The sequence below is a fragment of the Passer domesticus genome, chromosome 10 (assembly GCF_036417665.1).
Source record: "Passer domesticus isolate bPasDom1 chromosome 10, bPasDom1.hap1, whole genome shotgun sequence".
NCBI lineage: Eukaryota > Metazoa > Chordata > Aves > Passeriformes > Passeridae > Passer > Passer domesticus.
In genome coordinates this window covers 39,019,480-39,036,197 of record NC_087483.1, presented here as the reverse complement: position 1 = coordinate 39,036,197, position 16,718 = coordinate 39,019,480, and the positions used below count along the sequence as shown (strand labels likewise).

At 43.5% G+C, this 16,718-nt stretch overlaps 1 protein-coding gene and 1 long non-coding RNA gene across 6 annotated transcripts in view; one reads left to right on the top strand and one right to left on the bottom strand.

Moving 5' to 3' along the window:
- Positions 1 to 14,989, bottom strand: part of LOC135309481 (uncharacterized) — a 175,871-nt gene extending 160,882 nt beyond the window's left edge. Inside the window, exons 1-2 of the long non-coding RNA XR_010369737.1 lie at positions 14,842 to 14,989; positions 1,851 to 2,041 (exon numbers count right to left, since the gene is read on the bottom strand). This is a non-coding gene — a long non-coding RNA (uncharacterized LOC135309481). The remainder of the gene's footprint in view (positions 1 to 1,850; positions 2,042 to 14,841) is intronic.
- A 326-nt stretch (positions 14,990 to 15,315) lies between these two features.
- The window catches only part of LRP1B (LDL receptor related protein 1B), a 622,229-nt gene continuing 620,826 nt past the window's right edge, over positions 15,316 to 16,718 (top strand). For all 5 annotated transcript variants that reach the window (XM_064435270.1, XM_064435269.1, XM_064435266.1 and 2 more), the window contains exon 1: positions 15,316 to 15,594. In XM_064435270.1, the coding sequence (XP_064291340.1) occupies positions 15,513 to 15,594 (82 nt within the window). In that variant the 5' untranslated portion in view covers positions 15,316 to 15,512. The remainder of the gene's footprint in view (positions 15,595 to 16,718) is intronic.

The window sequence follows — 16,718 nt, the reverse complement described above, 5'->3', positions numbered from 1 at the left end:
AATATATTTCTCCAGACACACTCAAGGAAAAATTGTTGTCTTCATCAGCAGAGGCAAAAGGAATATCTCTCTCTCTCTCTCTCTCTCTCTCTCTCTCTCTCTCTCTCCTTTTGCCCAGATCTCATATTTCTGTGGTTGCTATAGAAAGCTATTACTGGAACTCATATCTAGTAAGTTTTCCTCTCCATCACCAAATAAATCCTTAATACCCAGTATTCCAAGCTGTTTGTTTTAGATATTGTTCTCCAAGATCTCCTTTTTCTTCTTTTTTTAACCTGTAAAAGGGTCAAGGTTTTATTTTCTCTCCAGATACCTTCTAACTTCAAAGTTTCTGAATTTAATAAAATTCCTTCATTGTCAAGAAACAGCCACCAAGACACACAACAAACCACTCTTTCTTGTTTCTCTTTTGCTCTTTTGTGAAGCTGAGCAGCTCATGGTTCCTGCTGCAGCTGACAAGGAGCAGTTTTGGTGGCCTGACATTTTCAGGTGGACTGATTTCTGCAAGGTGGCAAGTCATTGCCTCTTCCTTCCATACTAGCAGGGGCTCTGCCAGCCTCTGCTGGGCCATTGGGAGCAGAATGGGAACAAGAATGGGAAATGGGGTGTGAACAGGACAAGTTTTATTAAAAACAAACAAACAAACAACAAGAAAACCCCACCAGTAACAAAGCACAAAACTAAAGGGTTTTTTTCCATTGTCAGAAAAAAATAGCTATAGCAGCAGGCTTTCTTCTGAAAAGTAGATGTCACAAGAGTGACAGAAAAAGGCTGAACTATGAAGTCTTGTTAGTGACTCTTGCAAAACATTCAGGACCCCTTTGTGCAGGTGACTGGCGAGGGTGCAGTTTTGCCCAGGGCAGCAGAGCCCATCCAAGGCTGATGGTGTGAAAGCATTACCCAGAAAAGCTCCTTCACTGTCAGTGTCAGGTATGTGCCTCAGACAATGCAGAACTCGATGATGCATCATTTATGTTATTGTCCTCTGAGGGTTATGAATTCCATAATGTAAAAAGCTCTGTATGACACACATCTACTTTTTTTTTCCATTCCTTTTAGTGAAATTCAGGAAGAAAGATGTACTAAAAGCAGAAATGTTAGCTGAATTACACCCCATCACAAGAGTTTTGTATATCAAACAAAAGAGGATTCATACACCCAGTTATGCAGAGTGAAAAGTAATAGTAAATTCAAAGACTATTTTTTTCATCTTAATGCTTAAATGTTAAGCTAGATATAAAAAGGACATATAAATAAATGATAAATTGTTGATTACTTTGAAAGCTAATTTGAAATTTGTGTACTGTGCTGCCGACAGCGAGTGTCCTGAATTGGCCCAAGAGATGCAACTTAATGTAGAAGCATCACGACAGGGTGGAGATTCACCTGATAAGGAGATGGGGGTTGGAGATGGGGCTCAAAGCACCAAAGTGATTCTGTCCACAGGAAAATAAAGCCGTTACACAATCTGTTGCAACATGTGTGTGAGATTTCTAACACAGGAACAGTGAGAGAGAAAAATAACTCAAAATTGGACCATTAAATCTGGCCTGGACTTGACAAATGCACACAAAAAAATATGACCTTCATTTTCCTGTGTTCAGTATTTCAGTGTAGCATAAAATTATGTTTAGCTGGTTCCCCACCCCCTGCCTCCATTTCTACCAAAAATGCACTTGCATGGTTGCATGCTCACATTTCACCATATGCACACTGATTCCCCAGCACAATTTAAGGGGCCCCAAATTGATATAGCAAGTGGCAGAGCATGGCTTTTATGGTCTGGCTTCAGAATTATAACTATTCCTCATGCATTGTGTGTTCAATGCACTTCAAAAGGCAGCTCCTACCCTGATTCAGTCTTTTTCTTCAGGTTGCCATCATGTCTTCTTCAGTCTGTCCAGGTCCCTTGCTCAGGTGCTGGCTTTTATGGGCTCATGGCAGGCTCAGAAACCTCTCCCTGCCATCCAGTAGAACGAGTTTTGTCTTCCATAGCTGAGGGCAGTGCAGGCAGGACACAGCCAGCCCTTCTTTCCACAGCCTGTGGGCAGATCAGGTGTTACTGACGGTTAACACAGAGAGGAATGGGATGTGAAAATGGCATCTGAATTTCTGTTTGCATTACAACCCTCTGCTGTTTGATTAAAAAATCAGGGTTAGTCATCTCCCTTGGGCATTTCCCTCACCTCTAAGGATATTGCAGTGCTCTGGAAGTCTACATGAATATTGGCTTGTGATGTACTTCTGGGGATACGGATATTTGGGGAAGTGGGAAAGGTTTTTGTGCATTGCATGGAAAAGCTAGAGGAACAAACTGTCACAGCCTTTTCACGGAGCCACACAGGCAATGAAATCAGCTGCTCTTTGGAAAAGCTTGGACAAATGGGAATTATTTGATCCAGAAAAGCATGCTCTTCACTAGCTCTTCTCCTGAAGGAATTGGTAAATCGGGGCAATGGAAGGCATTGCAGAAGGTTTTAGCAGAAAGCCAGCATTCAGTGAAAGAGCAGGACCTTGCCCCAAAGGCATTGCCCTTTCCACGTTCCCCCTTGAATGACCTTATCGCTGGCAGTCCGGCTCCATCTGTGCTCCAGCCTTAGCAGGGTGGGAGTTTCCTATCAGCACTCTCCAAAATTAGGAAGGCAATTTTACTTCTGTCTTGAATTGCCATAATTAAGATGCTTTTTGCATCTGATGCCTTTCTGCGTGCCTTTCATCTGATGCCACTGATCACATGGCCTGGACTGTCCTCCTGCTCCTTCCCGTGCCATCCACCACCCTCCTCTGCTGCTGCTGGCTGCCTTCTGCCCTGTGCAGGGAAGAGCAGCATGTGCTCCATACCCAGGAGCATCTCCCTTCCCAAACTGGGGGTGGATGGATGGCCAGCCACAGGATGACAGACAGACAGACAGAAAGCAGCTCATGCATGGAACCTGAGGGTGGGGAGAACATTTCCTGCTAAAACCTCTGAGATCTGGGTCTGCTCCTGGTGGGTTTGGTTGCTGATCCCGATCTGCTGTCCCAGCTTCCTGGCTGCTCCATGTGCTTGCTCCCCCAGGGAATAATGAGGTGGGGCTGTATTTTTAGGAAGCTCAGATGAGTTCCCAATTTGAGGGTTTCACCTTGTGCTGCCTGACTCCTTAGAGAGGAGCATACAATCCCCTCTGAGGTAGAAATAAGGAATGTGGGTCCCAGGAAGTGGGATCATTGTTCTGAATGCCAGGACTAACATCCCACAGTCCTGGGAAGGAGGCCAGTGCATCTTCTGAATCTGAATTTCAGGCTCTGAGGCACCAGGATCGTGTTCAATAGATCTCATTCTCTATGTGCCAAACCAGATCGTGCACTCTGAACGTATCACTCAAACTGCTGACAACAGGGTTCAGCCAGCTGAACCTGCACGATCCAAACCCTCCTGGTGTGGAAAGTCTGAGCTCAGGAAGCAGGCTGGGCTTTAACAGGAGGAAATCTCATATTTATTCATGATTTAATTAAGAGAGACCAGGCTTTTCATCCTGTTTTGAATATACATGAAAACAAATACATAGATAAGGCTATCGTTCCTTTTATCAGCCCCATGCCTCTGAATAAAACAGCAATTTCAAATATTCTGGATAGTGAGATTTAATCCATCACTGGGGCCTGACCCTGCTTTTCCCATATAGGGATTTAGAGTGTGGTGCTACAGATTTGAATCCTGAACACCAAAGAGAAGACATGCGAAAAGCAAAAATCTCTCACTGAATTTTGTTCCAGCCTTGTTTGAACACAAACCTCCCTGTGATTTGGGTTTTATTCATTAAAATAAAGCACACAGAATAACTCTCACCTACTATTATTAATCATAAGGATTTGCTCAGGAAAACAAATATACTTGGGCTTTCAGAACAAATCAATTTGGAGAAAGAGAATATTTTGTCTGAAATGACAGCCCAGAAGAGGGTAAAAACAAACATCTCTGCTGCTGCTGCTGGTTTACAGCTGACTCTGCGATGGACTGCTGGTGATGTGTGATGCTATTTTTAAACAGCAATTGTTTAATCAGTTCTGTTCCCATGGGCTGAGACTAAAAATGATGCCTCCAGAGCACTTTGTCTACAAGCAGGTAGAAATAATTTGATCACATCCTTTATGGCTGCAGAGGAGATGGAGCTTTATGAAGCATCGGCAACACATTTCACAAGGAATCTAAATATTGAGCAGGAGTGAGAGTGTGTTGATCATGACATCTAAGTGGCATGATGTCACCAAGTGATCTGCTATGAAACATATCAGATATCACACTCTTCAACAGAAAAGGGAAGAGCTTTGCTTAAAACTGTGCATTTTTTCTGGCTTTTTTCTTCATTTTTTATGCAGTTAACTCTTGAGGCGCATATACCCACTTTCCAGAAAAGGCATGGATTATCCTGAAGGACACTGGTGATAGTATGAAAGCATTTTGAGTGTGGGTATTTCTGGGATTGTTCATTGGACTTGCTGTTGGTTTGTTGTACTTCACAGCTCCATTGAGAACTCCTCCCAAGGAAATCAAAATTAAGCACCAATGCACTTGCCAGGAAAAGAGTGTGACAATGTCTCACTCAACACAATCTCAGCCACAGCCTCCTCACAATTCTGAACAAAGACTGACTGTACCCCTACAGCCAGATGTTTACAGCATGCTTGCACCTTGTAACACAGAAACAATTCCTAATATAAATATTGAAGCTGTCCTCCTGCAGAAAAACATTCATTCTAGCAAACTTGAGATATTCCCTCGGTCAAACCCTGGCATAACTCTGTAAATCAGAAAATTATGCGAACGAGAAACTTGACCTAATAGACAGAGCAAACACTTAAACCTCCAGCATGGAGAGTAATAGCCCAGCTTCACAGATGTCAATGGGAATTTTACTATTGACTTCCATAGGGCCAGCATCTCACCCATATCTGCATAGATGATTAATAGCTCCCCTGCCTTTCAATATCCTCCCTGGCTAACAATAAATTATCTCTGCCAGTGATTACTTTTAAGATGTAGCTCATAAAAATCCTTGTGAAAAGCAAATAGTTTTGCCTTTGGGACAGACTATATTAAAGTAAGTGTTGGATATTCTTGAAATCTTCCCCAGATGGATTGCCATTGGGCACTACAAGATCTTCCTGCCTTCATTTCAAATAATTCCAGCCACGTGTCCTGCTACAGCATTACCCTTGTAGATTTTTTTTTCCAGAAAGAAGGAATTAAGCTTTCTATAAAGTGTGTTTAGTATGAGATCTTGTTAAATGGTTTTGTCTCCTTCCTAGTTTATGTGTTTACAGAGATACTTTTGTTTACTTTGAAAAAAGATGTAAGTACCATCCCTCGTGTCTCGGTTTTCTGCTTGTTTGCTTTGGGTTTTTTTGCAGACACTTGTACCCCTTAAATATAGTGTTCAGAGCAAGTTAATGGGAGGAATCTGCTAGTTTAAGTTTGTTTTTATAATCTGAAAGTATTTGCCTAGTGCCAGCTTCAGGGTGTATTCTGCTGCAAAGAAAAAGACAGAAAATAGGTAAATAAGGTCTGATTTTGAAAGTTGCAGCACCCCTTCATTCAATAATCCTCCTGTGGACCAATGGTATTTAATATCTCTTTCCATCAGATAATTAATTCCCATTCCTGCCTCTCCTCTCCTTTCCTTTTTTTTTAAATATTTTTAAAAATCTGAATAAGCTTTTCAGATCAGCTGGAGAATGTTTCCCTCAGGAACACTATTCCCAACTGGCCCAGCTGCCCGTGACTTTCTCTTCTGTGCATTTCTTGGGTTTTCCTTTCAGTCTTTTGTTGCTCCCTGTATCATTTCCTCACTCTTAAATCCTCTGCATTCTCTTTCAGAGGAAGGGCACCAGGTTACTGGTTTACACAAGGCTTCTGCATGTATTAGGACAAAGTATAAACCCCAATGTAAGAGATATATTCTTGGCTTGCATGTGATGCTGCAGAAATATCCTTGGGGACTCCTGGAATGATTTCCACTTTCCTTACTGAGAAAATAATAATAATTTACTGCTACCCTTTGTTTCTAGTCATCTGGCTATTTATCCATGAAGAAATTTCTTCTCTCATCCCGCTGCAAGTCGCCTTTCAGATTCATATGAGAGAATCCTTGAAAGTCCTTTGCAAAGGTACAGGCAGATGCTGAACTCTTGCATGGAGAAGAGGAGCTGAGGTCCATTTTTCTACATGTGCAGAGAACTGTATGTTCCTATCAAGGGGTAAGGACTGGAGAAGAAGAGGTTTATGTTCTTATCCTCATGATTAGAGCTGAAAATGACCTCAGGCCAGGTCCCTCACACCCACAGACATCCATGTGTGTTTTGACATCATCTGCTCTCTTTTGCTGCTGTGCTTGTATTGAAAAAGATGTTGAAGCCCTTGAAGTTTTTTTTGCACATGTAACTGTCATTAGACATTACCTAATATTCAGTGCCCTTTCATTTCTGCATGAGTGCACAGCTTGCTCTGCTCCCCCTTTAGATGGGTAAGGTAGCACACAGCCATGAAAGAGCTGCTCAGGTTTTTGACGTGAGTTCCCACCTTAACCAGGATCACCGACACAGAGTTGCTTCAACATAAAGGTCTTCAGTCTCTCTGTCTTCTCCTTTCCCCCCACCAGCACTACCTGTATCCTCATTCCAGGTAAAGAAGCGTCACAATTTGTCCTGGCCAGAGGAGGGGGATACCCATCCTTTAGAGGAGACAGAGAGAGAGGAAAGGGAGCAAATAAGCATTTTGAATCAGAATAATATTTTTCAAGAGGAATCCTTCTAAAAGCTCAAGCAGTGACTATAAAACCATTATCAGTTAAGATCTGTCTAGGAACATGTTTAAGGAAACTTCTTCCAGACCTACTCAATGTGCACTGCAGAGCTTGGGAGGACAAACAGGCTGCTGAGTGTCCCACTGCATCAACCACTTACAGCTGATGTCTCTCAGTTGAGCTGAAGTCTCTCCTGTGAGAGAAGGGTAACAGCAAATGAGCTGGACTTCACACTCAGGAGAGTCAAAGTCATTCCATGGGAGCAGTTACTCTGCAGTTTTAGGTCAGGGATTAAATTCAATGTACAGAGCTCTGTTATTCTGATTTGTGCATTTGCACTGGTAGCAGATCTACCTGCTTCTGTTACAAGGAAGAGATAAATAAAGATGAACGTGATCTTTGTTTAGAAGTTGAATTTGGACTTTCCCTCTGCATTGTTCACTATAGTTTCTCATTTTCAACTCTCCCTCTCCTCCATGTAGCAATTTCTGCATTTCATTGTTATTCCATCTACAGACACCAGAGTAAATGCTGTGATTCCCTAACAGCATTAGCCAGATAAGCCTGGGGGAATTAACCCCTCAGAGGGTTTATGCTCCATTCTGAATCACCTTCTAACATATTATTCAATGACTGCACCCACTGAACTTTTTTTTTATATCCTAGTTATTTTTTTTCTCTCAATAGTTTCCTTTCCTTTCCTTCCTCTTCTACCACTTTCCTGCTTCATGCTCCTTAAGTGCATTTGTGCAGACATGAGATGCTCCAAAGGTGGGTGGGTATGTGACAAGGAGGTGTCTGACCCTGCCAAGGTCATATCTGTGAAGTTTCTTTATCTACAAAGTGTGAGGTTTACTTTAACATCAACCACAGATAAAAGGAAAACATATTTTAATGCCAATTATAAAAAGAGATACTATTTAAAGAAGTTTAAAAGTCCTACTTGCTAAGTATTCATCACAATTAGCTTTTTAAAAAAATTTCTAATAGAATTTATGAATTTATATGTTATCTTATTTTGAGAACAATGTAATTTCAAGTTACAGAATGCTTTTGCAGTTTTTTTCCCATAAAAATTTGAATTCATTGTTAATTCTGTTAGAAAAGTAACTATTATGCTTCTTAAAATATCCTATATCGATTTTTTTTCAATTTGAATGGCCACATTGAAATAAATTATGATAGAATTATCTGAAGCCTTAACCCTACTAAACACATTAAAAAAATGCAATGTAAATAGTGACCGGCTCTACAGTTGTGTAAACCACTGTAATGTTCTTTTGTGAGCTATAATTTTATTGCGGTAGGGGGACGGCTTCGATTTTAAGATTTTACGCTGCTTTTCCCCCAAAATTGAAAGATTTTTGGGTTTGAGCCTAGTTTAAAGCGACAATTTGAGCAGTAGCCTATGGGGGGCACTCAAGGACTGCAAACAGATCCCGCTCCTCCCAAACTTCTCAGCTCGTCTGCGCCGGGATGGGGCAGACCCTGGGGCACATTTTCACATTACATTTTATAAAAGGAAGAAAAGTGAGGAAAATAAACGAAACCATTTTTTTTTGTCGCAGTCTCACTATTCCCCGATGAAAGACAAAATTATATTAAAAGGTGCATTTAAATGGCATTCAGACTCTGATTATGCTAAAAGCGTAAGAGCATCGTGCAGACTGTGGAGCTTGTCTGCATTTTTAAATTCTAAACAAGATACCTTTTACATGATGTTTCAATAGTAGAGACAATTATTGTTCGCCTACCGAGTTTTTGGTATTGTTTTAAACTTTAATGGCATTTGCATGCTCTGTTCTTGGCTTTATGGAGTGAAACAATTATTTATGCAAATTGTTTTTGGTTGTTTTTTTTTTTTTTTGCCATGAAGGAAAATTTTGCCTACTGTTGTAGTGGTGGCTGTTTGCCACAGCAGTCATTTGGACCGCCACCGTAAAGCCTTTATCTGATGGCAAAAATCTTGTACCAGATGTTCTTTTATTTGATCTGTTTTATGATTAATCAGACTTAGCCCAAAACCAGAATGAAAACCCTGCTCTGGCACCTGGCTGCCGTCGCACAATAATTTGCTTTGTAGTCGGGGGGGAGGCTCGTTTAGCCTTTGAAACGCTGTGGTGCAGACTCATAAGTTTTCATTCTGATACATTTTGGAGGAAGAGAGTAAAAAGTCACTATAATAGCTGTCAGCAGGATAATTTTCCAAACATCTCAGACTGGTAAATAGCACTAATTTCTCCTAGAGGGAAAGTTAAAGGAAGTTTGGATAGCAAACAGTTCTGCACAGAAGCTCTCGTGCCTGGCCAGGCAGTGCTGATGCTGCTGCAGTAGGGGTGGGACAGAGCCTGGCCTGATGCACCACCAGCCACGGGGCTAAACCTCATCCAAATAGTAAAATTCCACTACTCTGTAGAAAAATATTGTGCCAGGAGGAAAGCGTTCGTACAGGCTCCTTCAGTAATGTGAGTGTCTAAGGTTTATCAAGAAGGGAAAATGTTCTGCGTTCATAAGGCTGCTGAATTGAGTATTGTGGAGGTATGTTTGGAGTGCAAAGGAAGGGCTCTTCCCTCAGGAAAATCACCTAAAATACAAATGTGAAGCATCATCACTCTTTTGCTTCAAGCTGGGATCATTTTGGCATGAAGAGCCAGTGTGCAACACAGAGTGGCAACTGTATTTTTTAAAATAATAGATACATTTACTATAGTTGATTTTATTGCATTAGGAGAAATGGTTTATGTGTTTCCTGAGCATGCCAAACAACCATGAGCTCCCCAGGTTTGTCAAGAGAGACCCCACTGTTTCTGAGGTATATCATCTTTTCTTCTTAGGCTGCATGACTGGGAATACACAATTGATATTTGTCAAATAGCATCTATTTACAACACAAGTATCTCCAATTTCAGCACCACCAGGTATATCTTTTTTTTTAGATATCCCTTCTGTGCTTCTGGCAAATGGCAAATATATGATCCTTGAGAGCAGTAAGATATGGGAACATAATAGGAGATTGTGGAAATGGATAATGACTTCTGTCAATGACATTATGCATTATGTATTATTATTATTTTAATCATTTGCCATCACTAAAAAAGATCCTAGTAGGTTATTCTTGATGCCGTGTTTAGAAAAATAAAAGAGGGAGATAAAGCTGTACATTTTACCTCACAACACTTGCACGATGCAATTGAAAATTTAATAAATAAGTTGCATCGAGATCTAATTTTAAAAGGAAAAAAAAAAAAAGAAAAAAAGATGAGTTCTCCCCTTTGGCAATGTTCATGTGAGTTTTTGAAAAGGTGTTGTGTGAATTCCATAAATTATGGAGTTAATCCTAAATTACTAATGGTAGGACTGGTTGTCTCTGCTACCCCTTGGTCCTACTGGAGAGGCACTTAGTTGTCCAAATCTCAACAATTTCAGTAACTAGACCTTCAGGACTAAAGATGTAGAACAAATTCATGATCAAGCACATGCTCATGGGTATTTGGGAGATGAACTAGTTATCCCCCGTCTCAGAAAATCACATTATATTAAACAAAGGTAATTTTATTGTGCTATTCAGAGTTTCTAGTATACTTATTTTGAGATAAACTGGTGAAGGAAGTACTTTGAACTGGCTAATATGTAACATGATCTGGTCACAAATTTTACCATGGGAGTTTGAAACAGATGGAACCAGATATTTTTCTCTTTTTTTCTACTTTTCATACTTTTTCTGAGCAGTGACTGTGAACATTTTCTTTTGTTTTGGACAAGGCATTTCTATTCCACTCCTTGGAAATAAATTTCATTTGTCCCTGCATGCAGATGCAGCACCTCTGAGTACAGCAGGATGGTGGGTAAGGAATTTGGCCTGTTTTATATAAACATCTTAATTTATTGGATAATAGAATGATTTGGAACTTTCTTTTGAAAGAAATACTTTTTGTGTGTGTGTGTCTCAAAATTGTCCTTTAAACAGACTTGAAAGGTGATGAGTTCTTTTCTGTTCTAATAACTTTTATGAGGCTATTTTTATGAGAACCAAACCTTGCAATCAGCATTAAGATTTCCCATTTATGCCTTCGCTAAAGCATGTCCAGTTAACTGCAAAATGTCACTTGTCCTGAGCAGATGTCTGGGTACCACAAGCTGGCATTGAGCTGCTCTTTAGCAGAGCTGCATCAGTTCATTGCATTTCCCCTGGTGTGGGCCAGCATCACTTTTCAAGAGTCTTGCAAGAAAAAAAGAGTCAGGATTTCTTTACAATAGCTGGAAGATGGAGTTTAGTGCAGATCAAGGTCGTGGTTTCCAGGTTCAGGACTTTGTGTCTTGCTTTGTGTCTCATTTATTGTTGCACTTGTGAGGCAGGGTCTTCACACTGATGTGTTTTTATGTGGTTTTTAATACCTCCCAATTTATGTACTAAAGCCAGGCCAAATCATCTGGAATGCCAGGCAGCAACTCCCATCCATGACACTTGGTATGCAAATATCCACATTACAGCTCACACATGGAGAACTTTTCCTTGCAGCTGTTGGAGATGCACATTCAGAAAGTCTTTAATAATGAAACCAATGTTGCACTGCAATAATGAAAAATTCCTTCAGGGATGTTTTCTGCAGCAGGGATAGCGTGTAATGCAACCTTCTGAATTCAGACAGGGTGAGTTTTTTTTGTTCTGTTTTTAATCTTTGGTCTTTCTTCTCTTCTCGATCCTCTCAAATACTTTCTCCCTTCTTTCTTCTCCTGTGTCAGCTGCTGCCTGGCAACTTTTCTCTGTGTGGTGGGACAGGGCAGGGCACCCGACCGCCTTTGGTCTGGCTGCCAGCCCCATCCCCTAGCAACCAGGCCAGGCGCTGTGATGCTCTGCAAAGGGCTGCACACCAGCCAGCAACCTTTGTCCCCACTGCCCCTGCCACACCAGGCACTGGGGGAGTCACTGATGCCACCATCCCTGCCCACCCACACAACCACTCGAAGGCCGTGGCTGGCACACAACAAACAAGAGCACGACGCAGGTCTCAGTGATGCAGTCCAGGCATTTTCATAGTGACTAATGCCAGAGTTACCTTCTGGTGATAATTAATATTCCTGCGTTGTATTATACCGGCAAGTATGAATGATTGGTTCTACTTTGTTTCATTTATCTAAATAAGAGATTTCATAATATTCTATAGCTTGATGAATTAATTTATTTAACTTGTCAGTGTTAATAACTCTGATTACGAGGAAGAAGTTATAAAGTACCGTAAGTGCAAACAGATCTCTAACAGCAGTTTTAACTCTGAATTTAATTCTGACAAGTATTTAAGTCTAGTCTCCTATGCAATTAACTTCCTTTTTTGGCTGTAGCAAGGAAAAGAGATTCCCTGGATTCTTTTCTGTAGCTCTCCATTGTATCTGCTCTCTGTGTAACTCCCCAGTGCTTCTGATTTGGATTTTGCAAGAGGGACTGAGTGAAGACTTCAATAAATATTTGACAAGCCAGGCTGGTTCCTGAGCTGTGTACCTGCACTGGTCCTGCATGTCTCGACATTCAGACACCACACAGAAATCTGAGCACAGCTGTGTGCATTCAAACAGCAACAGCGAGGCTAGGAATACAGAAACTACTTCCAGCTAAAATTGCCATTCCCTTTTTTAACTCAAGTCTGAGGCTTAAAAGCCTGTCATACAGCAGGTGATGGCTTGAAGGACCTGCAGTATAATACATGTAGAGATACTGCCTTGGATTATGGTCATTTCAGCAAACATTTCAGCAAACTTTTTTTTTTCTTTAATTCATAGAATATATACATTAAAACTTTCATACAGTTCTTGGTGCAGCCTTTTTTTGGATGTGGAAAGGAGAGATGAGAGTGGCAGTTACTTCTGTGTATTTTTACTGTACTGTTGAGGTCATCCCATTCCATCATATAGAGATGCACCATCCTTCCAACACTTCAAAGCAATTGATGTTTCATGGAAATGAGGCTGAGGGGAATGATTTATCAAAGGTCAACTTTTATTTGTTCAACAGCCTGTATTTTAAAAATGAGACTTGTATAAGAATTCTAGCCTCATGGTGTTATCTTAAAGCAAGTTACATTTTTAGGTAATTTGAAAAATAATTACTTATCAGTAATTGTGTTTTAAGTCATAATTCTTACTGCATACTCCGTATCAAAACTTTATGTCCTGTAAACAAGGAGGCCATTGACTTTTATTATAAATATAATTTAAATATTTTAATAAGCTTATGTGCATATGTGATCAGCAGTATTGAAAGCAAGATCAATCAGTTCTTCAAAGTCTCTCATAAATGCTAATGTTTAAAATGGGCACTAAATGGCACCGTATCATTAAAGGAAATTATTCATGGACAGTAGTGAAGACTGTTGTTAAATAAGTATGGAATAAGAATGAAAAGGAGTAAATTAGATGGTTGAAAAGCAGGATGTTAGCTGATGTTAGTGCTTTTGTAAGGAGGCACGAAAGGGCAGCACGCCAATTAACAGATAATGTTTGGGGAGAAAGCATCACCACTTGCAACCCTGCAGACCTTGAAAATTTTGCAGAGGATGCGAGAAGTGAAGATGAAGGAAGGCTATTCTGCAAAGACAGTTCCACATCCTGAGAATGCCGGGACAGCGTGTTCGCTGTGAATATGTGTGCCTTTATACCATGTGACAGTCCTGGCACGGGGGAAATGTCACTGATTTAATGAGGAGTTCCTTAAAACTTGGAATTCCCTTGTTTTCCTTCACACATTTTTCTCACTTTGCTCCAGCGTTTACACATTTTCATATTTGAAATGCAATAGGTTGCTCGAATAAAGCCACAATTAATGCCTAAGAGCCGTATAGGTGGCTGGGGGTGTTTGAGGCAGGACAAAGAGCAATCTCTTCCATAAACCCGCTGGAATGATGTTCCAGTGTGACATTCAGCATGACTTCATTTTGGTTATAAAAGCGATTTCCAAGACCACAGACACTGCCAGATTTTTTCATCTTTATTCAGACCTGTTTCTGTATTAGCAAAGGTTTTCTACTCTGGGATCCATAATTCTGCTCAGTTATGGCTGTATAAATACTAATTGACTGTAGGTGAATTACACAGGCTTTAAAGGCAGTAGATGAAAGCAGAATTTGATCCAACTGGATTTCCCCCTTTGGCTGTAAATTCTTTGCTGCCAACGAGCAAACCTGCAACCCTCTGTGAGTCCTGACAGTCCTTGACCTCAGAGGCGATTCTGGGACCCAGACTGGGCTCTTCAGTTCTTGGGCAGCTGAACTTCCCCAATTCAACAGATATAATGAAATATTTGACATACTACGTTGTGTACTTTTCTGTCCTTCAGCATTGCTTGGTCTGTCTGGTCCTGGAAGCCTCTTGGCCGTAGTGCTTCATATAAAAGGTATTTAGGTTCTGTGCTGTGGATATAAACGTGAAGGTGAAGGAGCCGAGGCTTTACCCTTGGAATGTGAAGGTCTCAGCCATCAATATCAGCACCCGGCTGTCTTTGGAGAAAACTAATATCTGAGGATGATGTAGAAGCTTTATCACCTTTCACCTATTAAAGGGTCTAGTTTTGTTTTTTTTTTTTTTAAAAAGGAAAACAAATGTGTGAAGACGTGATAAACTGTAGTTTTCGTATTGGGCCATTTCAAGGTAATACTCCTACTTAAAGTCACATAAAGTCTAAACAGACAGTATCGACTGTGAACTCAGACTTACCTCAAGACAAAAAAAAAAACCCAAAAAACCCCAAAAAACAAACAAACAAACAAAAAAAAAACCAAAAAAACCCCCATAAACAAAAAAACATCAAAAAACCAAAACAAACACTTAGAGAACATTGAGCGGTCATTGGTTGTGTTGTCAAACTAGCGTGCTCCCCTACTTTCATTGTCTGTGAATTGCTTAAAAACAAAGCCCTGCTCAAGGACAGGTTGGCAGAGTCTCCAGAGCCACCTGTTCTACTGGAAGGCGTCCCTGCCCATGGCGGAGGGTTGGAACTGGTTGGGCTTTGGTGTTTACCACAAATCATCCGGCGACTCCGTGGAGCATCATCGGCCGAAGCCAAATTTACCTGGGCATCTTTGGACGACGACTCCGCGCTCGCAGCCGGAGGGGCGTGCACCTCCTTCCCTCAGCATCGCCATCCCTCAGCAACGCGGCAAAAGGGCTTGTGGACTTTCAATTTGTTATTTTTAAATACATGGTTTTTTTTTTTTTAATTTTTGCTAACTCACTCCTCCTCTCTCACCCTCACTCGCCTTTGCGAATTATTAAAAAAAAAAAAAAAAAAAAAGCCGAAACAAGCCCTCAAATTTCAGAGACACCCCCCGTTCCCACGCGAGGCGTGAGGGGCGCCTTCCCCTGAGGCGGCTTCGCGCCTCCGGCGCGCGCGTGCGGGGCGCGCGGCTGTGCGCGCGCGCGCGCGCGTGTGTGTGTCTGTGTGTGTGGGGTGGGAGCGGGCGGCGCGAGCGGGCGCGCGGGGCCCCGCGGGGCGGCGCGCGGGGCCGTGAGGGGCGGCGCGGGGCGGCGCGCGGGGCGGTGCGGGGCGGAGCGCGGCGCTGCCGGCCGCCGGCGCCCCGCGCTGCCCGCTCGCTGCGTGCGGCGAGCCCAGCCGCGCTCCGCGCTCCGCGCTCCGCCAAGTGCCGGCGGTGCCGCCGCGCCTCCTCCCCGCACGGGCTCTGCCGCCCCGCGCCCGCGGCCGCCAGGCTCGCCTGCTGCCTCTTCTCCCGCACGCCCGCCGCGATGTCCGCGCTCCTCCTGGCCCTGGCGACGCTCTGGGGATTACCGCCCGTCGCCGAGGCGCTGACAGCGGCAGCCCGCGGAGGTAAGGCGCGTTCCGCGGCGGGGTGCGGAGCCGCGGAACTTCCCGCCGCTTCTGCTCGGGAAGTTTTGCTCGCTTGCGCCTTGCGCGGACGGGCGCGGCCGCGGAGCGCACCCCTGACGGCGCTCCATCACCGCGCTCCATCACCGCGCTCCATCACCGCGCTCCCGCACGCCGGGATTGCGGGCGCGCTGCGCTGCGCTGCGCTGGGGGCGAGCCTTGGCGGCGGCGAGTACACGGGAGCCAGGAGCGGGATGATGTCCCCAGTGGTCCCGGTGGCCTCGCCGGGCACGGAGCACACGGGGTGCGATCCGCCACGGGGAGGACGAGCCGCTGCTGCCCGCGACCCCCGCGGTCCCGGCCGCGGTCCCCGAGCCAGCCCTGCGGCCGGCGGAGATGTGCCGCAGGAACGGCGAGCGCCCTCCGCTTCCCACAGCCTTCCAAAAGTTCCCTCCTCAATGTCCCCGAGTTGCCGCTCGCCCAGTACCCGAACTTGGATCTGGGCACGGGGGCTCGGGGTCCCGCAGCCGCGGGGCGGGCGGTCACGGAACTTCCAACTCTGTTCTGCCCCGAGAAGTCCCTAACCCGAGAGGGCTGCGGTTCCCCAGCCCGAGCGGGGCTCTGGGTTTCGTGTCGCTTATTGCACAGTCACCAGAGCGCTCTCATCTTCCTGCGAGGTGTTTGAATTGGATATTTTCTAAGTATAGCCCAAGTCCGCCTTCTGTGTGGCTCAGGTGCGGGAACGGCGGTGCGCTGCTCTGACTCAGGTTTTCTTAGCGCTGTAGAAAACCCCGCTCACCAGAAAATTGTCTGTCGCCTTGTTGTAGCCCTTCAGCTCCCAGACTGCGTGGTCTCATGAATGAGATGCTCTGGGTGGTGTACGCACCCTGCGAGGGTTTAGTAGATTTCAGTAGAAATGTAACTCTCTAAAGCCTTGTATTCTCGCTGTTAGACACCCGGCTCTTCTCCATCACGTACACATTACCTACTTAATTGTTTACTAACTGCTTACAACTCGTTTGGGTGAGTGCGGATGCCTCTGCACAGTCGGTCTGGGGTATAGATTTCTGCTTCAATCGAAGTACCAAACCTCTCCCGTCCCTTTTCCCATGTAGCCATCAGAATTA